Here is a 27,129-nt window from a genome sequence, read left to right on the forward strand (position 1 = left end):
TACATACACACACCATCCCTAAAGTCATGAGGACAGTGAGAAGCCCAAAGTTTGGTTATTGAGCAATTTAACCACCACTCCCAGGAATGCGGGATGGACAACTTGCTGTGGTCAACTTGGAAGTCAACATCAAGGCCAAGCCTTTCTCTTTTCATTGGCTTCTGTGCCAAGAACAAAACTAGCTTTTCTCACAAACCTGTGCATGTGTGCACGTACATGTATCCAGTGGCTAACAAAATTGTGACGTGTCCAATGCACCCCACAGTCTAGGCCTTTTTTGTCTATAAGGAAACCACATCATTCTCTAAATGGGCTTTCACACTGTTTCACAGCCCTTTTGGCTGGTTAAGAGGAGCTGAAATCAAAACAAATAAAACTGTAGATGTGTTCCAAACATGGTTTTTGGGACAAATTTCTCCAAAGGAGGAGAATCAATACTTCCTTCCCTGGGCACAACAACACATTGTAGTCTGAATGTAGTAATTACTATGAAAACAGTAACATGTGGATGGCCATCTTGATTCTCTTTTGTTTTCAGAGGCTTTTGCCAATCTCACCTTCTTAATATTTCAGCTCACTTCATACAACACACTGGGTTAAAATGCTGTTAGCTAATCTAACTCAGTGTTTCGTGATCCCAGGCAATGGGGTTAATTCAATAACCCTGCCTTTGTGTAAATTATTTTCCTGAGGCAGAACTACAAAACCAGCCCACAGAACTAACAGAATTTGAGCAGGAAACCAACAGGAATTCTGATTATCTGGGCACATGGTTACACCCATGTGCAAAAATCCCTCTCAGGATACCTCTTACAATAGCAGCATAAAAGCTAAACTAGGGTCATCTTGGCGATGGTCAGGGATGAACATTTGGACCTCAGTAATAACTAGACATAAATAAAGCAAAGTATTCAAAGATGTATTTATTAGTTAGATTTATTTCCTGTTTCCAGGAGTTCGAGGCAATGCATATTTCTGGTTTCCCAAGAATGACCCTGTGGGATAGATTGTCCTGAGTGACAGTGACTGGGCAAATGTGATCCCATGAGCAAGTGCCAACTGAATAAAAAAGGTTTGGGGGTTAAGGCAGAGTTAAACTCTTTTTAGCTTGAGTTTCAGAAAAATTACATGAAGCCTGCAGTCTTCCATCTTCCACTCTCACAGTTGCCAGTGGAACACAGAATCTTGTCTTGGAGAAGGCCAAACCAAAATAAGACCCCAAGAGTTGCACTTTAGCTCTTTTTCTCTCTTCCACTAGCATCATTCCAGTTTTAGTTTCCCTCACACCTTTTCACAACTCTGTTTCTATTTTTCCATGGTGATTTTATAATGCAAAGCCATGGCTTGGGTCAGAACTGTGCTCCTGGATAATTATGAATGCTTTCATTGCCTGAATCAGTACAATAATTGCTTCTTTCTATGGATCTAAGTGTGAATGAACAATACTTTCAGATGAAAACATCTCAACTTTTCATACTGTTATATGGGATCCAAGTCCCTACTGCTAGTTTTGAAAGTCTCTCCAAATGTTGCAGTGCAATTCTGGTTTTTAATGTGACAGAAGGAAGTCATGAAATACAAGGTTTGGGGAATAAAAATACTACAATTATTTCATGATTTTTACTGAATTTAAAAGAAGTAAGTTCAAGTCTGGATTTTATCCTCGCCTACTTTTTTTAATGTGGCCATAGTGCACAATTGTGGCTCTCAGCCTGCGCAATGTTGCACTGGTGTGATTTGTATCACTTATGTTCAGTAAAATAACTGCTTTGAGTGAAGTTTTTTTCAAACTCAATGAATTTATTTGGCTTCTCCCTCATATGGATACTTATATGAGTAGTAAAGGAACTCCTTCGGCTGAAGCTCTTTCCACACTCCATGCAGTGATATGGTTTCTCCCCCGTGTGGATCCTTTTATGGGAAGTCAGGTAACTATTCAGACTGAAGCTCTTTCCACATTCCAGGCATTGATAGGGTTTTTCCTTTGAGTGGATCTTTCTATGAGAAGAAAGATTGCCACTTTTATTGAAGCTCTTTCCACACTCCAGACATTTATACGGCTTCTCCCCTGTGTGGATCCGCTTATGTGATGTCAGGTTACTGCTCCAGCTGAAGCTCTTTCCACACTCTGTGCATTTATATGGTTTCTCTACTATATGGATTCTTTTATGGGAAATGAGGTCACTGCTTCTACTAAAACTCTTTCCACACTCTGTGCATTGGTATGGTTTCTCTCCTGTATGGATTCTTTTATGTAAAGACAGGTAGCTGTTCAAACTGAAGGTCTTTCCACACTCCAGGCATTGATAGGGTTTCTCCTTTGAGTGGATTCTCTTATGGTAAGAAAGATTGTCACTTCTACTGAAGCTCTTTCCACACTCCATGCATTGATATGACTTCTCCCTCGTGTGGACCTTTTTATGGGAAGCAAGGGAACTGCTTTTGGGGAACAGCTTGCCACAGTATCTGCACTGATATGGCTTCTCTTCTGTGTGGATCATTTTATGGGAATTTTCCCTTGAATGGATCCTTTTATGGGAATTAAGGTTGCTACTTTGACTAAAGCTTTTTCCACACTCCATACATTTATAAGGTTTTTCCCCAGTGTGGACTCTTTTATGTAAAATAAGGGAATAGCTCATTCTGAAGCTCTTTCCGCACTCTATGCATTTATATGGGTTCTCCCTTGTATGCATCCTTTTATGGGAATTAAGTTTACCGATTTGAATAAAGCTTTTTCCACACTCCATGCATTTGTAAGCTTTCTCCCCAGCGTGGATTCTTTTATGGGAGATAAGGGAAGTGGAATCAGTGAAGCTTTTTCCACATTCCATGCATTTATAGGGTTTGTCTCCTGTGTGGATCCTTTTATGGGAAGTAAGGGTACTATTCAAACTAAAGCTTTTTCCACATTCCATGCATTTATATGGTTTCTCTCCTGTGTGGATTCTTTTATGAGAAGTAAGGGAACTGCTCTGGCTGAAACTCTTTCCACACTCCAAACATTTATAAGGTTTTTCCCCTGTGTGTACTCTTTTATGGAAGGTAAGGGAACTGCTCTGACTAAAGTTCTTCCCACACTCCTTACATTTATATGGTTTCTCTCCAGTGTGGACCCTTTTATGGGAAGTAAGGGACCTATTTTCACGGAAACACTTTCCACATTCCATGCATTTGTATGGTTTCTCCCCTGTGTGGATGCTTTTATGTGAGATGAGTGAACTGATCTGACGGAAGTTTTTTCCACACTTCATACATTTATAGGGTTTCTCCCCCGTATGGATCCTTTGATGGGGAGTAAGGAAAGAGCTCCACACGAAGCTTTTTCCACACCCCACATATTCATACTGGTGTTCTTTTGTGTGAATTCTGCAGTCTTCATTTAAATCTAATGTATCTTCAAATATTCTTCCACTTGACATTATGTACTTTTCCATTCTTTTTTCTTTGCGATCTTCATGGCCAACCAAGTCTTGAATCTGAGCACACTGGAAAGTAAAACTTTTCCTCCTCCCATTTTTTGACTGGTTTCTCTCATCTCTTTTTGGTTCCACTTGATTTGGAAGTATCTCTTTTCTCTCCTTCTGATTGATCCTTTGGAATGGCTCCTCGTCCTTTTCTTGCTCATTAGCTCCTTGAGTGAAGAAGAGAGAATGAAAATTGTGGCAAGACTTGGGAAAGGAAATACAGATCCAAGTACAGGAAGTGACTGTGCATTTCCCATTGAAATTCTGCAAAGACTCCAGTATTTTTAAAAGCTGTTCTTTTAAAACCAACATTTTAAAACACCTCTTTGTTTACTCATTTTGTAGTTCTGATCCAGTTATTAGAAGTCTGTGTGTATAAAACTGCATGGATGGTATGCAAACTGATATTTTATGACCACAGAAACCTTGCAAAAATCTTAAATAAAGCACCCCTTCCATGCTGTTATAATTGTTCTCTGTATAAATACATTCTCTTCATGTACTGCTGTCACATCTAAGCAAAGATCAGATTGAAGCTAGTGAGAAATACTGGAAACACTCTGGTCATCTATCTCCTGTTCCATGGCCCCAGTACCCAAGGCCAGAAAGGTTTCTTTCCTTAAAAGGAGTGAAGAAGTGAAAAAAATGGTCCTTACATTTTTTCCCACTCCAGCTTCTGTGATGTAAGGGCTGTGATCTATCCTCTGCTGGCTCCAGGTCATAATAAGCTTTCCTTCTATGCTGTGTATGAAATAAAGTTTTGGTAGGCCTGTCATAGTCAGCAACTGTTTCCCTGAGTGGCATGTTTTTGAGATGAGGATCAGAGCCCCAAATATGGAGCTCCAGATATGAGGAACTGAAAAGAGAAGAGCAACAAAGATGGAGGGGAGCTTGGAGGCTGTCCTACAAAGAACAGTTAAACAAACTGGATATGTTTAGCCTCAGGAAGAGAAAGATAAAGGGAGACCTGATAACAGCTGTCCAATACTTGAAGGGCTGTCACAGGGAAGAGGGTGTGGATTTATTCTCCGTAGTCCCTGAGGGAAAGACGAGAACCAACAGGTGGAAGCTTTACAGAGAGAGATCCACATCTGAAATAAGGAGGCATTTCCTGGCTGGGATTACTATTAAATAGTGAAACAGCTTGTCTCCTGGAGTCACGGGGGCTCCATCACTGGAGGTTTTCAAGGAACGGGTAGACAGCCGTTTGTCTGTGATTATCTGAGGTTTCCTACCCTGGGCACAGAGAGCCAGTTTGGTATAGTGGTTAAGGCACCAGGCTAGAAATGGGGAGACCATGAGTTCTAATCCTGCCTTAGGCATGAAGTCAGCTGGGTGACCTTGGGCCAGTCACTCTCTTTCAGCCCTAGGCAGGCCATGACAAATCACTTCCAAAAAACCTTGCCAAAAAAACTGCAGGGACTACTCCAGGCAATCTCCAGGAGTCAAACAGCTGACTCGAAGGCCCCAAATAAATAAACAAACCCTGGGCAGAGGGTTGGATTAGAAGATCTCCAAGGTCCCTTCCAATCCTAGGATTCTATGCAAGTATCATGGGAAAATTAATTAATTCTACAGGTGCCAAGAGGTCCAACTGCTACAGAAAGTAGACCCAGTTAAATCTAGTGTGTGACCCACTTTTTCCTATGGATCCTACCTACCATTTCCTATTCATTCTCCTCTCACACACAACCACATTGTTGCAGAGAAATAAATCCTACAGTAGTTTATCTATTAATTAAATACGTGTTTGTACAAGAGAAAGATTGCAATGTTTTTCTGAATGAAATCTGAGGCTCAGGATGATAAAAGAAAAGTGTCTACGAAGATGAAGGAGATCTGTGAAGCAAATACCCTGCCTGAGGAAACATCTGTGACTCACAGGGCAAGCAGGCAGGGCAAGCAGTCACAAGAGAAGGAGAGTTCGACATGGTGGAAACTAGCATCATCTTCATCTAAAGTAAAGGATCAATCTGAAACCTTCTGGCCTTGGTGATTTTATGTAGAAACTGAAGAGAAACATTAAGGAGAACCTCTTAATAGTCACATGACTAACTACTAATTTCTTTTCTTCTTTGGAGCATGAGAAAACCAGATCATCGCCTTCTCCCACCAGGAAATAAGGTCCACTTGGGGAATTTTAAAATCAGAAATAGCTTATTACATGTCTTCTCTTACCAATGAAGGCCACATTCCTAGAATTCTCCAGCATCACTTCTCTATGCAGGGCTTTTTGATGGGGGTCCAACTGAGACCACTCCTCTTTAGAAAAATATACAGCCACCTCCTCAAAGGAAACAAGGCCCTGAAAAAGAAAAGAAAAATCCCTATTAATAGAGAAGTCAAGGAAGGTCTTGCAAGTTTTCTCCCTTTACTTACAAACCCCAAAAACAAACACTGGCAATGGAGCCAACAGCATTTTCTATTGGAATGAGAAAATGGGCAGAGCTAACAGCCTTTGGCTGATGGCCCATTTGGGACACGTTTTATCAGCCTCACCGATTCTGTGTGACTTTCAATGCCATTTAGTGAAAGAAACCACAGTATATTACTGGATCAGTTAGCAGATAAGCCTTGGACACACCACTTCTCATTGGCTACAATCCTTCTGGATAGTTTCAGAAGAAAATGCCAGTGGACTTCTGGGTGAAAGTTTAGCCAATGGCTTAGGGCACCTAACTGAAGGATCCCCTCAACGCCTTCACAAAAATGCTAGGAAGGTTGTCTCAGAATTCGTGTGGATGCCATCAAAGTGCAGATAATATGCAATCCAATGTTGGCTTCTTATTGGAAGCTGCTCATGGTCTAAGTCATTAGTTGGATGAGGGTTAAAGTAGTGAAGCTGGGGAGGAAATTAAACTTACTCTGCAATGCTATGTGGTTCATAGCCAAATCCAAGCATAAATCAGGTTTTTGTAAATTAGTTTGCATGTCCTACAAGGCTTCATTACAAGGTCTTGGGGAAAGTTTTCATTTCAAGACTTCATCATCTGGCTACTTTTATTATTGTTTTCATAGCCTAACAAAATGTTTTAATTCTGTTTGCCATATAACCTTCCATTGTAGTCTTTAATATGCCAAACTCTATTCTGTATCATTTTCAAACTTGTATATGTCCCTTTCCCCATTTCACTGGTTTTAAATGATGCTTTTTCAGCTGATGCTGAGCTGTTTTGCACAATGCAAACCATCTGGAAAGACAAGATTAATATTTTTGAAGTGAATAAAGAGAAGAACAGCTCCTACTTTCCTTATGTGTTTGTTAATTCTATAATTGTCTCCTGAAAGATTGGTTTACATTAATTATAAACTACCTTCTACACAAGAAAATAACGTGCTGAACTTCTGGGGGAAAAACAGATCTCTCACTGTCGATATTTTATTCTATTTTATCCCTATAATAGTCTTGAGAAGTGAGCTAACCTGAATGCACCTGGTCAGTGATCTGAACTATAATCTCCCTATTCCATGTTACTTAAGAATAGTAATATAATACAATGGCCCTAGGAGAGAATGGAGAACTTCAAATGGCCCCCTGCATCTTCTCTGATGTTTCTCCTCCTACCTGAGCTGGAGATTCAGCTGCTCTTTCAGATCCACCACAAAGAGGAAACAATCCTACAAATAAGAATGACATTGTCTTATTCTCTGTGAGGGAGAGAAAAGTGGCAGAAGACTTAAGCATAACTAATAAAATATTGCGAGATACCATACTTAAGAGGAACCACAGAATAAGACAGCTGGAATCTCTCTGAGCAACTTCAAAATGCTTGGAAAGGCCTTCCATTACCTGATGAAGTGTCCTCAGTTAGATCTTCATGGGAGATCCCCCTGAAAAGCAGATCTTGTGAGGGTTTTGATGGATCCCAGGTACCCTTGATATGTTCAGTAACAGAGAGTCTCTGGATCTGATAGAGCAAGGGGAGTAAAACAAGGAGAAACATGGGAGTAATGCATGAGAAGTGGATTGTCACTCTGCCCACAATTTTACATCCTCACATCCATCAGTGGGGATGGAAAGTAATAATGGTATAATTGCCCAAACATGACCTGCGGAAGGAGCAACAGAATGATTTGCCCAAAGAGTGTGTAAGGATGAGAGAGTGGTAGGAGGACATTTGAGAAATTAAATGTGTTTATTATTTTAAAATCCCTTTTAAGCTTCCAAGATGGTTTTCATACCTGCAGCTCTTCCTGCTTCTTCTCCTCCACCTGGCTCAGGAGGAAGCCTTCAGCTAGGGCCACTGCCTGGGAGCTGGTCTCTGCTCCACACTCCCGGACCCAGCTCCCCATCTCTGGTGGCAGAATGGTCAGCAACTGCTCCAGGATCACAAGGTCCAACATCTGGGCCTTTGTGTGTCTTTCTGGCTGCAGCCATTGAAGGCAAAGCTGGTGGAGGTGGCTACAAATCTCCCGGGGGCCCTTGGCCTCCTGGTAGTGGGCATTCCTAAAGCTCCAGCACTGGATCTCTGAATGGATGGTTTCCTCCTCCAGCGTCTTCTGTCTGGTTCTTGCCCGGATCTTTGTCCAGCTCCCGTTTCCAGCTTCCTGGCCTGCTGGATATTGTGTCTCTCCATTCTCCAACGCAACTCCAAGAGGAGCCAATAGATCTGCATCTGTTTTTGCCTCCATTGGACCTGACCTGCAAGGAGAGGCCATGGGTGAGGCAGTCAGCTTCCTCTGCTGATGAGCTTGTTTTAACTTCAGACCAAGAGACTCAAGATGCTTCCAGTTTATAGATCTGAGGTGGAAAAAAATCTAAAATTACATAAGCCTTGAGGGGGTGGTTTTATTAACCCCTGCCCCCAATGCCAGAATAAAAGAGATTTTTCTGAGCCAGCACATGTTTGAGGGTTACAGATGATGCAGCCAGGGACCTCCAAGACAAGCTTCCAGAAAACTGAAGAATAGGATTTATAAGTTTTATAAGCCAACCCAATCTAACATGACTCTGCACAGCTTATGAAGTAAAACAATAAAAACAATAATACACATAGTCTAAAAAAAGAAAGTCTACTGAACCAAACATCACACTGAGCATCTGTCACCTACTGTGGTCCAAGGCTGGAGGAAAATCCAATTTTTAAGGGCTCACATGAATGAGATCATGGTGGGACCCATATGACTCTTGGGGAAATGTTGTTTCAGGATGTTTAGGAGGACTGATTCAAGGAGGATATTTGATTTCTTTTTCTTCACAGCCCACACCACCTCAAAACTTGCTTTTTGAGGGACTGCATTCAGACTCTCAAATGCAGGCAAGGTTCACAAAACACAGTGAAACCCAAAACTTGGATTAACACGTTTCAATTCATAACAGTGGCTGAGCTGGCACAAAATGTGTTGAATAAGCAAATAAGCAAGACAATGGTTTCTTGATATGTCCTGCTTCACACAATCTCCTAAGATACTGAGTTCCCATAAAATGACACTTTTGTTGAATGCAGCAGTATATAAACACACTGAACCTTGAACAACCCAACCCCCTTTTAGCCAGATCCTTCATACGGTGCAAAGGCAGCTGCAAAGTCACATTTGGGTCTCTCTTCCTGCAAAACGTTTCTTATGTTTCTTCTGGAGTTTTGCAGTGCAGAAATCTCCCCTCTCTCCCAACTCAGAGGCTTTTCCCAGGACATGGATGGCGCAGACCCATGTTCACACTCTCAAAACATGCTTAATCCAAAACAAGGGTTAAGAAACCACAATCTTGGTGCTCACATAAAATGCAAACCCCAAACACAGAAACCACAGTGTGGCTTAACACCATGCTCTGGTTCACAGACTCTTCTAAAATATACTTTGGGTTCTAATAACCCATAAAACTGCGGTGACCCAGCCCCATTTTAGCCTCATCTGGCACTCTGTGAGAATGCAGCCAGCAAGTACATTAGCGTCTTTTTTCTGGCAAAAGCATTTATTTCCTGCTTGAGTTTTGCTGGGGAAACATTTCCTTCTCCCCCCACTCAGAGGCTTTTTGCAGGAAATGGGGGTGAAAGGCTCCCCAAGATCCCCTCCGCCTTCCTGGGGATCCTGGGCATTTTCCTGGGGGAAATGTGGCTGATCTGCGCTTCCCTTTCCCCTTGCCTGCATGTGCATGGAGAGAAGTGGCAGGGGAACATGGGGCCAGGGACTCCCCCCCAGGACTGAGAAGCCTGCACCTAGATGAGGGTGTTGCATGCTTCCCTCCCCTCCTGCCCCACGAGACCCCTGTGTTCCCTTCCCCAGAGAAAAGCTCCCCACTCACTGAACAGAGTCCCATCTGGATCTCCATTCCTGCAAGACTTTCCTGTAGGCTTTCTGCCTTCTGGACAGAGCGAGGGAGTGCTGAGTCCGAGAGAGGCCAGACTGTCCGTGATGTCACTCGCTTCCTCCCAGCTTTGGAAAAATCCCCTGTACAACACACACAACTCTGCTGACAAAATGATCACGAACATGCCCAGTTCCCTCCCGAAGCTGGGAGGCTGCCAGTCCTGCTGTCTTTGCAGAGGGCGCCCTCTGGTGGGTTCCCTGTACAATGCCAGGGCACCTTACAAGGAATGGGAGAACAGGTGCACGTTCCAAGAGGGAGAGGATGATAGGAGTGGGAGAAAAGTAGAGTCAAACAACGGAGCCAGGGACAGAGGAGTGGCTGTTCCGGAATTGCAGTACCAAAAGGGTCTCTGTCTGCTCCAGGGGCAAATCCGAATGGGCTGGTGCTCATCCTGAAAGGTCACATCGGGGACTTGGAGGTCCTCACAGCTGCTGCTGGATGGGCGGCTGAAGGATGAAGCTGGGGAAGTGTGGGGGAGGAGGCTTTGCCTAGGTCCACCTGGTATATCAGTTGCATCTCTACTTGTAACGGGCCGAGAGAATAACCTTGAGGAACAGGAGGAAGAGCTACACCCAAGACAACGGCCAGATAAGAGAAATCCGAGTTCAAAGCAGAAATGTAATTTGAGAAAACACCTCAGACTTCCTCTCTTGTAAATAAAAGACCATGGAGCTCCTGGCCATGGTGGCTCTCGCGCTTCTCATCAGCTATGTGGATGGCTAGCATATACTCCATGCTGAAAACCTCTTGGAAACTGTAATTGATGCAAAATGCAGCAGCTCGTAGACTCATTAGTTGGTGTCAACTCTTAGCAACCACATAGATAGATTTTCTCCAGGACTGTCTGTCCCTAACTATAATGACACCTTATAGTTGCTCTCATTATACAACATATGTTATACAGTCACCAGTAAGTTTCTGGGTGCAATTCAGAATGATGGTTTGAACCTACCCAGTTGTGTATGGCTTGGAACCAAGATGATGATGACGACAATGATGATGATTTTGAATTTATTAGCCACCCAATGCACTCCGGAATGGAGAGAAAATATTTACAGGATCACCCCTGAACACCTGCAAATTGTCAGAGAAGCAGGATCTTGCAGGCAAATTTTTTTGTTCTTGTCTCTATGGAAGAGTCTCCTTGGGAAGTTAGGCTAAAGTTCGCCTTCTGGAAGAGACTTAAAACTGAGCTCTTCTGCAGCGCATTTGGGGCCGAATGGTCACCATTGCGCTAAGAGCCATATATTACTGTGGTGTTGTTTATTCTATTTTATTTGTGCTTTTATGATAGGAGTCAGGGGGCTTTCTCTAAAACAGCCTCTCTGCCCCCCAATCTTTTTGCCCTTTTTCTGCTCAACCAGGAGGCCCAAAGGACCTTCCTAGGAGGCCTCTCAGGGTGCAATGAGGACAGGGGGAAGCTCCTGGGAACCATCTGAAGCCTCGTTCCTAGCATCTGACCTGGACGGAGGTGTCTCCATTGGGGGGGCCAGCAAGGAAGGCAGCCTCCAGGCTGTTCCCTTCTCTTCCTGATGGCTCCTGAACAGTGGCTGAAAAGAGCATCGCTCACAATTGTGCGTACGTGTGCACACGCACACATATCCAGTAGCTTAGAAGAACGGTGGCCTCTCCAAAGCACCCTGCTGTCTTTTTCCATCTCTAGGGACCATTCTAACCCACATCCTTCCAGCCTCCTCTGCTCCTGCCTTCACACTGACACACAACCGCAACTGGGAGACACTGGCCCAAACAAAGCACCAGGTTCCTTGGAGAGCTCTCTTGGAAGGGTCAGGTATTCATTTTCTGCCCAGCACTATGTTCTCTTTTGTGTAGAGAAATGGCTTTTGCAGAAAACAAAAAGGATAAAAGGGGGGACTTTGCCAAGTACCCGTTCTTTGGAAAAAAAGGGCCTTTTTTTAGGGCCACTGATGTTTTTTTCCTTCCCTCTTGTTCTCGATTGCTGAAACAGGTCCTCCTATGCCCTCCTCCCAAATTGGCCCCTTTCCTCCCGATTTAGGGTTGTTGTTTTTTCTTTTGCACAGCCACTGTGACTCTGCTCTGGGCTTCTCCCGCCCAGAAGATGGTGCAAAAATGCCGGAGGAATTGCACAAAGTGGGGGAAGCTTGGAAGGCGGCACCCCCGGGCTCTTCCCCCCTCCCCCCACAGGACTTGCCATCAGGAAGGAATACCTTTCCCGCCACCAAGCAGGTCGTGTTTCTCCTGGACGTCACCACTCCCAGCCTCCCGTCCCCGCAAGCATTTTCTGCAGCTTCTTTGCTATGCTAAGTTCAGGGTTAAAAATGAGGGTGGGCATTGGATCCAATGGGGAAGACACTGGCTGATGCACTCACTTCCTGTCACCCTAAAAAAACCCAAATACTCCGTTTACGTTCTCCAGATACCAGCCTCTCCTGGCAGAACGGCCAGGCGCATGCTCAGTTCCTTTGGAAGTTCAGCAGCTGCCAGTTCTGGCATTGGCACAGGGAGCCCCCTGGCGGATGCTGCCTGCCATGGCAGGGGATCTTGCAAGGGAGGGGAGAAAGGGGTGAGGTTTCCCTGGGACCCCACAGATAATGTGCGCACCACCCTGGGGAAAGAAGACACAGGTGGGAACTGGAAAGCAAGGGGTAGGGAGGCCGCTGCAGAGCCATCTGGGGCGTGGGGAGACTTGAAAGGAAGTTGGCGCTCCCTCACCATTGAGTCATGTGAAAAGGTGCATGGCGTGTGGCCAGCCCAATTCCAAGCCAATCGTCTTTTGGGGCAGTGAATACAAGTAGCATGGCATGCACAGAGTGTCCTTGTGTATATTATATGTGTGGACATGACCACACTTTATTTATTTTGATCTTCTCTGGGTTTGGAAACTGTTGGAGAAAATCTGCAAGAGGGAACTTCTAGACTTACAAGTTTTCTCTCCCTTCCTCAAGCTGAGGTTCGTTTTGTCTACTCAAGAGAGCACTTCAGTCTCCACTTTCTAATGGCTTTGCAAAACTAGGACAAGCACATGTCGGCCAACTCAGCACCACTCCATGGGCAAGACCACAACACATCAGAAACAGGGTGCATTTATAATCAAGCAACAAGGAAATGCAAGATTATTAATGCGATTGGGTACAAATTAATTATATATAGGTAGTCCTTGTTGAACGACCATTTGTTCAGTGACCGTTCAAAGTTATGACAGTGATGAACAAGCAGGACTTATGACAGATCCTCGTAGTTGTGGCCATCACAACGTCCCTGCAGTTGCGTGATTGCAACTCAGGTGCTTGGCTACTGGCTCGCAATTATGTTTCAACATCCTGCAGTCATCTGATATGATGCTGCTTTACAATAGCATTGCTTAGCGATGGGGTTGTTGGTCCCACTTACCACTGTTAAGCGAAGACTACCTTTAAAAGAAAAAATGTTAAAATAGACCCGAGTTGCTACGCTGTGCCTGCTAAAGGTACCTAATTGTCAAGCAACAGTTTCAGCTTCAGCTGGTTGTATTTGCCCTGACGAACTTCCTGCTTGAAGCCTACCCACAGAGAAAGACAGAAATTTTTCTTATGCATCTACTTCCTTCTAAGCTTGCTAATGATTTGGCTGAAAACATCTACTAATATTCGAATGGTTTAAATTCTTCCAGAGGCAAGTCCTGGAAGGCAAGAAACGCGCGGGTTGCACCTGTGAGAGAAGTCTCCTGAGCCAACCCAACTCTGTGTTCTCCCCGAGCGAGAAAACCACTTCCTCTTGGGAGGAAGGTGCAAGTGCGCCCTGTGGGCTGTGGACATGGCTGGCCTCAGAGCCAGGAATTCCTCGAAAGCTATGCGCCCAAAAGCCGTTCCCCACCCCGTGCAATGTGAGTCGCTTTGTGAGCAATGGGCGGCTACATAAATGAGATGCATAAATAGATAAATAAAATTTCTGAGACGGAAAGGATTTAGAGCTGTGTTTCTTTGGACAGGCTTCAATGCAATGGCTCTTTCCCTTTCCAAAAACAATTTCTCTGGTTCGGGGTCTTAACACTGGTGCCCTGTGGCTTGACCCCGCAGCCACAGGCACCATCACGCACTGCCTGGGGCAGCTCCTCAAGGAAAGGGCTTCCTCTTCACTTCCGAGCAAGTGGCGGGATCCAAGCCCTGAGAAGAGCCCCTTTGTCTGCAAAAGGAGAGGCTTTACTCTGCCTTCTTCAGGCCCAGGCTAAGAACCTTAAATTGAAATTCAGCATTTCCAGTGGGTTCTGGACAGCCCATCTCATTCCTGGGCCGCCCCAGCCAACCTCCCCCAGGGATCCGTGCTCTGGCGCTTCACTTACTTACTTACTTACTTACTTATTTATTTATTTATTTAATAGACTTGTCTTCGCCCATCTCCCCACAATGGGGGACTCTGGGCGGTTTACATGATTAAAAGTTATAAAAGAACCACACTTACAGAGCTAAAAAGGCTAAAAAATCCAAGAGGCCAATAGAGGCCACACCAGGCCGCTAAGGGGCTAGTGAACCCCATTTCTGACATACTCCCTCCCCGCCCCAGGCCAGATGGTCTTCAAATCTCTCCGAAAGGCCTGGAATGAGGGGGCCTGTCTCACCTCCAGGGGCAAGATGTTCCAAAGGATGGGGGCTACAGCAGAGAAGACCCGCCTTCTGGACCCTGCTAATCGAAGTTCTTTTACCGCGGGGGTCCGGAGCATGCCCTCTCTGTGAGATCGGGTGGGACGGGTTGAAATCGTGGGGGCAAGGCGGTCCTTCAGGTAACCTGGCCCCATGCCATGTAGGGCTTTAAAGGTGATAACCAACACCTTGAATTGGACCCGGAAGCAAACCGGCACCCAATGCAGCTCACGGAGCAAAGGTGTTATATGGGTCCTTCTTCGGGCCCCAAAAATTGCTTGTGCAGCCGCATTCTGGACCAGCTGAAGCTTCTGAATACTCTTCAAGGGTAGCCCCATGTAGAGTGCATTGCAGTAGTCTATCTGGGAGATCACAAGGGCATGAGTGACTGTTCGAAGGGCATCCCGATCCAGGAAAGGGCGTAACTGGTGCACAACCCGAAGGTGTGCAAAAGCCCTCCTGGCCACGGCTGCCACATGCTCTTTGAGCAGGAGCCATGAGTCCAGGAGGACCCCCAAATTACGCACTGGGTCTGTCTGGGGGAGTGTCACCCCATCCAAGACCAATGATGACAACGTCCCGGATACAGAGGAGCCATTGACCCACAGCCACTCCGTCTTGCCAGGGTTCAGCTGGAGCCTGTTGTTCCCCATCCAGACCCTCACAGCCTCCAGGCACCGCGAGAGGGCGGTCACGGCATCACTTACCTCACCAGGGATGGAGATATATAGCTGAGTATCACCAGCATACTGATGATACGTCATCCCATGATGACGGATGATCTCACCCAGTGGTTTCATATAGATGTTGAAAAGGAGCGGAGAGAGAACCGAGCCCTGCAGCACCCCACAGAGGAGGGGCCGAGGATGGGACCTCTCGCTCCCTATCACCACCGATTGGGATCGGCCCCGAAGAAAGGAGGTGAACCAGCACAAAGCTGTGCCGCCCGCCCCCATATCCCTGAGCTGTCCCAATAGGATACCGTGGTCGACGGTATCGAACGCCGCTGAGAGATCAAGGAGAGCAAGGATGGTCGCACTTCTACCATCCTGCTCCCGTCAGAGATCATCCATAAGTGCGACCAATGCCGTTTCCGTTCCATAGCCGGGCCTGAAACCTGACTGATAAGGGTCCAGATAATCCGTTTCCTCCAGGACCCTTTGGAGCTGCGAAGCCACCACTTTCTCAACCACCTTCCCCAAGAAGGAGAGGTGGGAGACTGGATGAAAGTTGTCCAGTACAGTAGGATCCAGGGAGGGCTTCCTGAGGAGGGGGTGCACCAACGCCTCTTTAAAGGGCGCTGGAAACACTCCCTCCTGCAGGGATGTATTAACCATCGCCTGGATCCAACCACACGTCAGCTCCCGAGCTGCTTTCACCAGCCAGGAGGGGCATGGGTCCAGATGACAAGTGGTGGCCCTCACAGTCCAGAGGATCCTGTCCACTTCCTCAGGAACCACAGGATCAAACCGTTCCCAGCTAACTAGGCAAGAATGATCCCCTGGTATCTCCCCAGACCCTGCGCCACCCTCAGAGTCCAACTTGGAATGAATCCGAGCGATTTTATACTGCAGGTGCTCTGCAAATTCCTCCGTGCGGCCCTGCAAATGAGCCATCTTGCTCTGTTTCTGCTTTTTTCCAAGTCACGCTCTTCTTTCTCCAGGTTCGCGACCTCCACCGCGCCCCTCGCCCGCCGGGGCGCCTCCCCTTCCCCAGAGCCGCTCCTCCGCGTCCCTCCCCGGCCTCCAAACCTTTTTGCAGCCCCCGGCTGGGCAGGAGAGGGCCCGGGAGTGGAAAGTCCCCTCCCTCCTACTCCCGAGCCCATCATCCTTGCCCTCCCGAGGAAACGCCACCAGGGGGCCTCCCGAGCGCGTGCCCAAGGAGCGGGACGCCGCTGCCCGGGAGCCCTCACGGAGACCGGGCGGCGCCCCCGTTTGCTGAGCCGCGTGGCGCGCGCACGTGCGCGCGCGCCCGCCACGGGAGGAGGGGCCGCTTCCATGCGAGCCCACGGAGGCGTCTGCAACCCCTGGCTTGGCAGAAGAACTGCGGGAAGCGAGGCTGGGAGCGCGAGGGTCTTTTGCAAAGAGTTCCTGCCGGGGGGGCCTCTCCCGGGCCCCGTTCCCCTGCCCGGACTCTGCCTTCCCCCCGGAAAAGGCGCCCTTCTCCCCTCTCTTGCAATCCACCGAGCGGCTCCCACTGCCAGGCGGCGAGAACCGCGCAAGCGCCTCGCGATTCCCAGGGGAGCGTCTGTCTTCCCCCTCGCGTGGGGTTTTCCAGGGGAGGGCCGGAAGGGCGGGGCCTCTGCAGAAGCCCCGCCTCCCCAGAACGCTGTCCTCCCCCCCCCGAGCCCCCGGCGGCGGAGCGCTGCAGGAGGGTCTGGCGCGAGCGCAGCTTCGGCGCGCCTCCGTCTCCTGCGCGTGCAAAGCTGCAGCCCCGGGAAAAAGCCCGGGATCCCCAGGAAGGAAGGAGGGGATGCGGGGGGGGGGCTTCTCCCTTGCATTTCCTGGGAAAGGGGAGGGGGTGACCTTGCAAAAATCACGCAAGAATGAACCAATCTTTTGCAAGGAAGGAGGCGCATAAGGGGCTCAGGGCTGCGTCCTCACGACCCGGCTAAAATAGGGGATTGGGTCCTCTGCAGGCAAGCGGCATCTGTCGGGTGTGTGTGTGTGTGTGTGTGTGTGTGTGAAGCAAGGTCTATTCAGCTTTGATGTAGTTCCTTTGGTTTTCTGTGAACCCAGAGACGGATTTGTTAACCCATGTTGTGGCTTTAGTGGGTGCTGAGAGAGAGAGCATAGTTCTGCAGCCTTGAATAGAAGGACATAATAATAGTAGTAATCATTTATTAAACTGTATTAAACGTCTGTGCCAGCCAACCCCCAGCAACTCCCAGTTGTTGTGTTGGATGTTCATAAAAAATAGATCCAGAATTCCCCTACCTGTATTTCTTCAGCCTTGATGGGACTCAATCCTGAAGTCCTGCCTTTTCTCACCAGATGCACATATCTGCCTGATAAGAAGCCTGCTCCCTCTTCCCTAACCTGGCCCAGCTTTAGAAAGATTTCTCTTATAATAGTTGATTAAACTCATTTCCTGCAGACCTCCATAAATTTTCTTTTTTCCCCCTACCTCAGATAACGTAAACTGGAAGCACCTTGTAGCTTTTTACCTCAAAGAGGGCTGAATGGCCCTGAAAAACTTGTCCAGGGCCTCTTGGTGCAGTTCAGGGCCTGGGAATGAAAAGACATTTGGAGGTCCGGAAGACTCCTCGGCCCTGTTTGGAGTTGCGTTGCAGGACCGAGAAAGAATGGAGACACAACCCGTAGCAAGTGAGGGAACTGGAGAAGGCCCTTCTGCTGTTCAGCCTGGGAGCTGTGGGGAGATCTGGGCAAGAACTGGACAGAAGATCCTGGAGGAGGAAAGCATCTGTTCAGAGGTCCAGTGCTGGCCCTTCAGGAATGTCTACTACCAAGATGCCAAGGGCCCCCGAGAGATTTGTAGCCACCTCCACCAGCTTTGCCTTCAATGGCTGCAGCCAGAAAGACACACAAAGACACAGATGCTAGACCTGGTGACCCTCGAGCTGTTCCTGGCCTTCCTGCCTATGGAAGTGGAGCACTGGGTGCGGGAGTGTGGAGCGGAGACCAGCTCCCAGGCGGTAGCCCTGGCGGAAGGCTTCTTCCTGAGCCAGGCAGAGGAGCAGAAGGAGCAGGTGAGAGAACTCCATCATGAAAGAGATTTTTAAATTAAAAAAAAAAAAATTGGATTTTTTGTGCACTTCCTTTCTGGAACGTTACAGCATCAATAATAGAAAGAGATGATTAATTAACTCTTTAGGTAAATGGTTCCATTGCTCTTTCCAGAGAATGTATTTGAGGCAGGTATTCTGTGGTTCCCTCCCATTCCCGCTGGTGGACCTAAGGTGGTGCCAAACGTAGGGCAGCGTGCTTCTTATATCCTGCTTCTTAACCTATTTGCTCCTTGTCATGTCCAGGTGAGCTTCTTGACGGCAATTGCTGAATATCCCAAGGGAAGGAGGAATCTAGCTAAGGAAGAGCCGGGTCAGGACATCTCAGCAGGTATGAGAAGATCTTTTCAAGCAGTATGAAGTTCCACAAAGATGTCTGCTTGCATTCTTTGCATCTTTGTGTGTACAGTAGTTCCCTTTTATTAATCATGAAAATCATGTTTTCACCACTGTTTCTCTCCCAGGGGATAGGACAACATCATTGGCACTTGTAGGACCATCTCCTTTTTCTGGTGGAGCTGAACGAGTGGCTGAACCCTCAGCTCAGGTAGGAAGAGAAATATCAGAGAAGATGCGAGGACCATATGGAGGCCTCCAGTTACGTCTTGGGGTTCAATGTAGAATCTTTTTGTAAATGAAAAGGGGAATTGGGGGCTCACAGTTGGGGACTCACTGATGAGTCACATTCAGCGTACTTCTGGAATATATGATGGAGTAAAACATCTACACTGAGAAATTCTTTCTTCTCATGCATAAGGTAGTTTACAATACCTAGTTTAAATCACTCTTTCCAGATAAGAGTAAAACTAGCAAATACACAGCAAGACTTTAAAAAAATGGAGCCACCCTTCTGTTTATTCACTTCAAAGATAACATTTGCATCTTTCCAAATAACTTGCATTGTGCAGATTGGCTCAATCACATGGGCTGATTATAGTAGATGCCCATATTGTCTATTGCTAGCATAGGGGGAGCAGCTGGCACTTTAAAGAACAAGCCAGCCTTATGGGCCCAGAGGTAGTCCTCACTCCCGAGAGCCAATAAAGGACGAGAAAGGGGTTCCATCAGGTTTTGAGTAGAAAGAGTTTTGGGAGTCTTTTGGGTGTTGGATGGAGCCCTGGAGGAGGGGGTGACCCCCAACAAGGCTGGAAATTGAATTGTTTGGCTGTAGTTAGAATTGCATTACAGTTTTTTATATTTTATCTCTTTGTAACTGCTCTGTGTGTGTGTGTGTGTGTGTGTGTGTGTGTGTAACCTTTTCTTTTGGCATCTTCAGTAAAGTTGCTTTTGTTTTAAATTATGGAATTGAGTGGTGGCCTTCTAGACTCCGCCTCTGCTAGATGGAGGTCCTGACTCCCAAAGTTTTGCTGGGGTTCCCTTCAGTCTTGACCTAGAACTGGGTGGGGTGAGGATGTCCCCTTCAATCCTCTCCTGGTTCTCCAGAGGGCTGGTGGGGAAGTGGTTGGTAACGAAGAGGTGTGGCTGCAAGGAGACCTAACTGGCCCCTTTTCACCCTCAGTCGTGGTTATCTCAGAACTGAAGGACCTCTGAGAAGGAGCTGGTTCGACCCTGAGGGCACCTTTCCCTTCTTACACACCCATATTATCTTTTGCTGGTCTCTGGTCCTGGGATTTGTGTTTGAAGGGAGAAAGCATCTTTTGTGACCTCTCTGTTAATAGGGAATCCACTTTTCCATTTTCCAGGGTGTTGTGTGCTTTGAGGAGGTGGCGGTATATTTCTCCAAGGAGGAGTGGTCTCAGTTGGACCCCTACCAAAAAGCCCTGCATATGGAAGTCATGCTGGAGAATGCTGGAAATGTGGCCTTTTTGGGTAAGGGCCCTTCCTTGGCTCTCAGATGCTTGTGCTCAAATGTAAACAGCTATTTTTTGTGAAGAGATACCAGACTTTCTCTTCTGACTGGATGAAGGAGAGGACCTGGTCTTCTCCTGCTTGAAGTAAGGCTTGCCCCATGAACCATTGGTGTTTTCCCAGTGCAGCTGTCTCATTCCTGGCCCTCCTCCTTTTTCATTGATGTGTTCCTTTGTAATTCTCATATTTCTGGGCCAAACGTTGCAGCTTTTCTCTGTGCAAATGTGTGATTAAAGGTTAATAGATGAATTCTGGATTTATTTCTCTGCAGCAATGTGGTTGTGTAAGAGGAGAATGAATAGGAAATGGCAGATAGTCCAGGGGAGTAAGGAAAGATAAGTAGGAAACAAGATTTTGTTAGCTCTGCTTTCCACTTGAAATGTCCCTCTGGGAAGCCCTGAAATAAATTTTCCCTTCCTTCCTTCCTTCTTCAGTCTGACCTCTGCTGAGATTTGGTTCAAGGGCATCATAACAATTTGTAGAGAGAACAGTAAGAACAACCAGAGGTGCCTTGTTTTTTTTTTTAACAGAAATTGATGGTTGAAGGTTTTCTATTATTTCTAAAATAGAAATCTTCCATTTGTACACAATCTGAATAATTTTATACATATGAACTTGTCATTATCCCATCAATAGTCTAACATTAATAAACATTGGATCAGATGTTTTGTTTTGGCGAGCAGAAGAGCATTTAGGAATACTGGAGAAACGTTGGAAGAATGTTGTCGATAAATTCACTGTCACATCCTACCTTTTTAAAAAATAATTCTTACTGAAAGTTTTAAAAATAATAAAAGATAATACAAACCAAATTAAAAAAAGAGAAAATGAAAAGAAAAATAATAGAAAATACAAGGAAAGAAAGAGAAAAAGAGATTAAAGAAAAAAGAAAAGAGAAATAGTTAAAGAGGTGACTTCTGATCTTCATCACAAGTACAGGCAAACTTAATATTTCTTCCCCCCTTATAAGGTTACATCCATATATATCCAGCATCTCTCGCGCACTTTGTGCATCCTCCCCAACATGATGCCTCTTGCGCACCCTCCCCCACTTGCATGGTGCTTTGTGCACCCCCTCTTACCCTCATGCACCCTTCCCGACCCTCCCTGAACCCCCCTGCACCCCCTCACTCCTTCCCCCACCCGCAGCAGCCACTTACCTGCCTGCTGCATTGGGACTTGCAACTTCCTGCTGGCTTCCCCACTGACTTTGGTTGTGGGAAGCTGGCAGGAAGTTGCCTTGCCTAACAACCATGGGAGTCAATTAACACTGGCAACTGGGACTGCAGGGATTGCCATCGCTAAGCAATGCGGTTGCATTTTACAACTACATTGCATAGTGACAGAAATTGTGGTCCAAATTGTCGTGAGGACTACCTGTAAAGGGGTTCCAGAACTTTTGATAAAGTTATATTTTGTTTTAACCCTGGTCAAACAAATCAGCTTTAAATTCCCCGCTTTTGCTTCTAACAGTCTTAGTCTTTGATCCGTTGAAGTGATGTTGTAGGTTTTGATCTTCCTTTCTTTCTCCCATCTCTGAAGTTGCTTCAAGGCTTTAGCAACCCTCTTTTGTAAATCTATCAAGAAGTTGTTGTCCAAGTCATTAACTTGCCTTGTCATTTGTATTTCCACTTTGGCTGCTGTCTCTATCTTATAATTCACAATTTCTTTGTTTTCTAGTAGATCTCATGAACTTGTTTCATCTCTTCATCCTGTAGGTCTTTCAAAGCATTTTCTTTGACAATTTTGCTTTCTTCTTTAGTAAATAATACATTCATATAAGTAAACATTATTTCTGCCATTGTACCTACAAGTCTTTGCCCCCATTCTTCAAAAGTATCTTGAAATTACTCAAATTTCACAGCATTGTCTGTCATTTTGTACAATCCAATGCTTACTCTTTAATTAAAAAATGAGAGGCAGATTTCCTGCCTGGAGTCTTTAGTCCCCTCTAGTGTCTAATTTCTGAAATCATAAAGGCTCAAATCTCTATTGTTAGTTTGACGGACTAAGCAAAATGGTATTCCCATGAAAGTATTACTTATTAATTTATTCCCCCCCCCCAATCTTTTAGCAAAAGTTCTAAGGTTCCAAATTTTTCTGGCCCCTTTTATATCTTTCTTAAATTAAATTCCTATTTAGCTTTTTGCTGTTCGTTTCTAATTCTTAGTTCTTATACTTATTTTTTTCTTTCATTCAAGAATGAGGGTGAACTCGGAGGCGGAGCTGGCTTCCATGCTCACCTGGAAGCCCGGTCACATCCTGTCTTTTGATCTCTTTGCAGCAGCTGAGACCGGGAGGGGGGTGGCTATTACATCTAAAACCTCCTCTCTTGCTGCCCCTGCCCTCTGGAACAGCATCCCCCCACAGATACAAATGGCGCCCACTCTGCTAGGGTCCTGAAAAGCCCCTAAAACCTGGCTCTATTCCCAGGCCTGGGGTGAATGGGTTTATTGAAGTATTTGTAGAGCCCTTTTCCTATGTCTACGGTTTATTGTTTTGGTTGTTTTAGTCCAAGCTGCCTGTGTACGTGTGTTTAACTGTTTTAAATTGTTTTGTTGTTTCTGGATTTTTTAAGCTGCCCAAAGTCTAATAGAGTGGGCAGCTATAACAAATCGAACACATTAAATTAAATTAAAATGATTAGATTGTTTCCTTTCTTGAGCCAATTTTTATTCTTTTTCTCTCGAGGAGCCAGTGGGCGAGAACAGGAGAAGGACAAGAAACCAGTCCGAACAGTCACTCTGAAAGCGATAAAAGAGGCACTTGCCAATGAAATGGAACCAAAAAAGAATGAAAGAAATCCTTCCCAAAATGGGAAGAAGGCAAGCAACCCTTTCCAGGGTACTCAAGTTCAAGATTTATTTGCCCCACAAGACCCCAGAGGAAAACTACTGGGAACAAATTTAATGAAGAGCAGGACAATATTTGAAGATACATTAGATTTCAGTGAATGCGGCAGAGCCCTCCCTAAAGATCAACAGTCTGAATACAAGACAATTTTTAGTTTTTCTTTACATGAAAGACTTGACATGGAAAAAACCCGATATCAATGCATGGAATGTGGAAAAAGCTTCAGGTGGAGACCTGCTTTTACCGCCCATAAAAGGATCCACACGGGGGAGAAACCATATAAATGTATGCACTGTGGAAGAAACTTCTGTCAGATTGGATCCCTTATTTCCCATAAAAGAATCCACACGGGGGAGAAACCATACAAATGCATCCAATGTGAAAAGAGTTTCCGAGAATATGGGTCCCTCACTTCCCATAAAAGAATTCATACAGGGGAGAAGCCATATATATGCATGGAATGTGGAAAAGGTTTCAGCCAGAGCAGTTCCCTCACTTCCCATAAGAGAATCCACACAGGAGAGAAACCATATAACTGCATAGTGTGCGGAAAGAGCTTCAGTTTGAACAGTTCCCTTACATCCCATAAAAGGATCCATACAGGAGAGAAACCATATGGATGTATAAACTGTGGAAAGAGCTTCACAGATTCCAGTTCCCTTATTTCCCATAAAAGGATCCACACTGGGGAGAAAGCTTATAAATGTATGGACTGTGGAAAGAGCTTCAGTATGAAAAGTTCTCTTACTTCTCATAAAAGGATCCATTCAGGGGAGAAACCGTATCAGTGTGTGGAGTGTGGGAAGCGTTTCAGTCAGAACAGTTCCCTTACTTCTCATAAACGGATCCACTCAGGAGAGAAACCATATAAGTGCGTGGAGTGTGGGAAGAGCTTCAGTCGGAGCAGTGACCTATTTTCCCATAAAAGAATTCACATAGTCGAGAAACCGTATCAGTGCATGGAGTGTGGAAAGAGCTTTAAGTGGAGCAGTAATCTTACTTCCCATTCAAGGTTCCACACAGGGGAGAAACCCTATAAATGTCTGGAATGTGGAAAGACCTTTAGTATGAGCAGATCCCTTACTTGCCATAAAAGGTTACACACAGGGGAGAAACCATTTAGGTGCACAGAATGTGGAAAGAATTTTAGTGATTCAAGTTCGCTTACTTCCCATAAAAGAATTCATATAGTAGAAAAACCATATAAATGCATGGAGTGTGGAAAGGCCTTTAGGTGGAGCAGTAATCTTGCCTGCCATAAAAGGATCCACACGGGGGAGAAACCATATAAATGTGTAGAATGTGGAAAGAGCTTCAGGAGAAGTGGCAACCTTTCTTCCCATAGAAGGACCCACTCAAAAGAGAAACCATATAAATGCATGGAGTGTGGAAAGACCTTCAGTGAGAGCAGTTCTCTTTCATCTCATAAAAGAATCCATATAGTAGAGAAACCCTATAAATGCATGGAGTGTGGAAAGTGCTTCAGATGGAGCAGCAACCTTAGTTCTCATAGAAGGATCCATATGAGGGTGAATTCATATAAATGTATGGAATTTGCAAAGACCTTATCTCAAAGCAGTCATTTTACTTCACAACAGGTTGAGTGAATACGTTGTGTCATGTCAGTGGTGATTCTTAGGGACCCAAAAATAGATTTTCTCCATGACGATCTATCCCTAACCTGATCTTTCAGATCTTCTAACAATGCTTCCGTTGCTGTTGTCACCGAGTCCATCTACCTTGCTGCTGGTCATCCTCTTCTCTTCCACCTTTCCCAGCATTAGAGCCTTTTCCAGAGAGCTGGGTCTTCGCGTAATGTGTCCGAAGTAGGAATATTTGAACCTGGTCATTTGTGCTTTGAGTGAGAACTTTGGGTTGGCTTGTTTGATGATCCATTGGTTGGTTTTCTTGGCTGTCCACAGTATTCTCAGGAATCTTCTCCAACATCAAAGTTCAGAAATGTCAATTTCACATCAGAGAATAAACAGAAATGGAAGTTATTTCACTCCTAGGGGTGATTAATCTAGGATGAGAGCTGCATTTGAATACTAAGACCACAGTAGAAAAAAGAAGGGAAGAGACAGCAGAAGAAGCCATTGTGTTGTCTCTGAATTAGAAAAGGGTAGTGGGGGAACTCCACCTGCTACAGAAACAACTCCCAGAAACTCTTACTAGGATTGTGGAAATGGCGAAGCTGTCCAGTTTGGTCAGAGAAAAAAGAATGACAAAATCCTTTTTGAAAGACTAGAAATCTTATATGGACTTTTTGTTGAAAGAAGAAGTGATTGGATTGATGATTTATGGATTTGGGGTTAAAAAGGAAGGGGAAGGGAATTATAAAGTAAGAGGAATGGGAAAGAGTAACTGATCAAAAGAAAGGAAGGGCAGAAGTCATAATTCTATAATTTTCTTATTTTTCCTTTGATTTTTCATATTTTATTGTATTTAAAAAGAAGAATGAGAAACAGTGTTACTAGGATGAATTCTTTGGAGGTGATATCCAAGGACCTTCTCCAGTTCCTCGTGAGACAAGCCATGACACTTGCTCAGATGGGTGTTATTAGATGAAGCGCTGGATACTTAGGTACAGTTCTGTCTGGAGTTTATCAAGCTTGGCAGGCATAGATCTGAGCAATATTATTCACAGGTAATCCTTAACACAGGTCACAGTAGAGCTCCAATGGCATTCATGGGCTGGTTAGTGGACTGCATCATCTGCTTAATGGCCAGCCATGGTCCTGTGGTGGTATAAGTCTTGGACTAGAACCGGGGAGACCCAGGTTCAAATCCACTCTCAGCCATGGAATATCACACAGTGATTTTTGGCCAGTCACTCATTTCTTGGGCCAGCCTCACCAACGGCGATGTGGGAAAAACGGGAGTTGATAACTCTGTATAGCACCTTCAGCTCCTGAAGGAAAAATAGAACATAAATGTAACCAATGAACAAGCAGTGTCAGGCCGTCTAATTGTCAAATGAATCAAGGTGGTGTACCCCAATTTTTCCCTCCGTTTTGGTGGTTTCCTGATTGCCATGGCATAGCAATGCCCGCACACCTCATCTTGCACCCCTCTGCCTTTCAGCATGGACCATTACAGACGTGAGGGATAAGGAGGGAAATAGACAACTTTGCTCCTTTAGACTAGACAGGCAGGATGAAATGAGAAATGACAGGGAGAGAACAATATAATCCAGGCAGGAACCACAATGTTCCATGGAAGATTGGAGTCATACGTCTAATCTGGTCAGTGTTCCTCCAGAGTCAACAAGTTCTTTGCTAATATTGGTGATACTTCCCAATAGCACTGCTGTTCCTGACAATTACACTTACCAGTTGGATTTATTTCTCCTATGTTTCTAAAAACAGTAATGAATGAGAGATCCAGGAGTAACCAGCACTAGGATGCAAATTGTCTATAAAAATTCTTTGTTTTCTATTGTTCTCGGTTCCTCTTAAGAAAGCTGAAACCCAACAGTTGTACCAGTAAACTCCTCCTTGCTGGGGTTGAGTTGGAGCTGGTCTTTCCCCATCCAAACCCTCACAGCCTTCAGGCACTGGAGCATCTGAATGGCATTGCTGGCTTAGCTGGGATGGTTATTATCAGCATACTGATGATACTGTGTCCCATGCCACCAAATGACCTTGCCCAGCTGTTTCATGTAGATATTAAAAAGGAGCAGTGAGAGACCCAAACCCCAAGGCACCCAGCACAAGAGAGGCCTAGGGTTGCACCTCTCCTTTCTCAACTGACTGGAACTGGCAAAGCAACCCCCCCACTCCCAACTCCTGAAGCTAATCCAGAAGCATGCCATGGTTGATGGTATTGAAAGCCACTGAGAAATCAAAGAGGACCCTCAACCTGAGCCCTCCAGAAGACACCCACAAATGTAAGTAACACTGTCTTGATACCGTAACCCAGTCTAAAACCAGACTAAAAAAGGTCCATTAATTAATATGCTGCCCATTTCCTCCAGAGGGTGACCAAGGGCGGCTCACAACTAAAACATTAAAAACATTAAAAATATAAATTTTGATAATAAATTTGCTAAGAAATAATACTATATAAAAGACTATATACATAAAAAGACTAACATTCAAGATGATGAGAGGGCAAAATCAATTACCCCAAGAACCAAGTCCAGCAATGTGATCCCCCTGAGGCCTCCGGGCCATCTGGCATAGCCCAGATTTCACACACTTCCTGAAGGCCATGAGAGTAGGGGTGCACTGCACCTCAGGTGGTAAGTTGTTCCACAGGGTCGGGGGCACAGCAGAAAAGGCACTC

The 27,129-nt window shown here is 45.5% G+C and overlaps 2 protein-coding genes across 5 annotated transcripts; one reads left to right on the top strand and one right to left on the bottom strand.

Annotated features, from left to right (window-relative positions):
• Positions 1-897: 897 nt before the first annotated feature.
• LOC103067496 (putative zinc finger protein 75C) lies at positions 898-16,374 on the bottom strand. 2 transcript variants are annotated; one of them, XM_088151255.1, is made up of 7 exons: positions 16,127-16,374; positions 7,650-8,208; positions 7,258-7,375; positions 7,033-7,085; positions 5,646-5,772; positions 4,124-4,323; positions 3,287-3,634 (listed from the first exon to the last, which is right to left on the bottom strand). In XM_088151255.1, the coding sequence occupies exons 1-7, from the start codon at positions 16,372-16,374 to the stop codon at positions 3,422-3,424; spliced, it is 1,518 nt and encodes a 505-aa protein (XP_088007381.1). In that variant the 3' UTR covers positions 3,287-3,421. The 2 variants fall into 2 exon arrangements, with proteins under 2 accessions (XP_088007380.1, XP_088007381.1); XM_088151254.1 differs by lacking the exon at positions 4,124-4,323 and having other exon boundaries at positions 898-3,634.
• A 3-nt stretch (positions 16,375-16,377) lies between these two features.
• On the top strand, positions 16,378-26,052 carry LOC103067116 (uncharacterized). Of its 3 annotated transcripts, none has more exons than XM_088151291.1 (6): positions 16,378-17,013; positions 17,507-18,084; positions 18,367-18,451; positions 18,585-18,667; positions 19,824-19,950; positions 22,681-26,049. In XM_088151291.1, the coding sequence occupies exons 2-6, from the start codon at positions 17,557-17,559 to the stop codon at positions 24,447-24,449; spliced, it is 2,592 nt and encodes an 863-aa protein (XP_088007417.1). In that variant the 5' UTR covers positions 16,378-17,013; positions 17,507-17,556; the 3' UTR covers positions 24,450-26,049. The 3 variants fall into 3 exon arrangements, with proteins under 3 accessions (XP_088007417.1, XP_025030419.1, XP_007440656.2); XM_025174651.2 differs by having other exon boundaries at positions 16,378-17,031; positions 22,681-26,048; XM_007440594.4 differs by having other exon boundaries at positions 16,378-18,084; positions 22,684-26,052.
• Positions 26,053-27,129: the final 1,077 nt, after the last annotated feature.

This window comes from Python bivittatus, unplaced genomic scaffold (genome assembly GCF_059951505.1).
Source record: "Python bivittatus isolate LINGU-HERP-01145 unplaced genomic scaffold, Pbiv_v1 ctg000650_np1212, whole genome shotgun sequence".
Lineage (NCBI taxonomy): Eukaryota > Metazoa > Chordata > Lepidosauria > Squamata > Pythonidae > Python > Python bivittatus.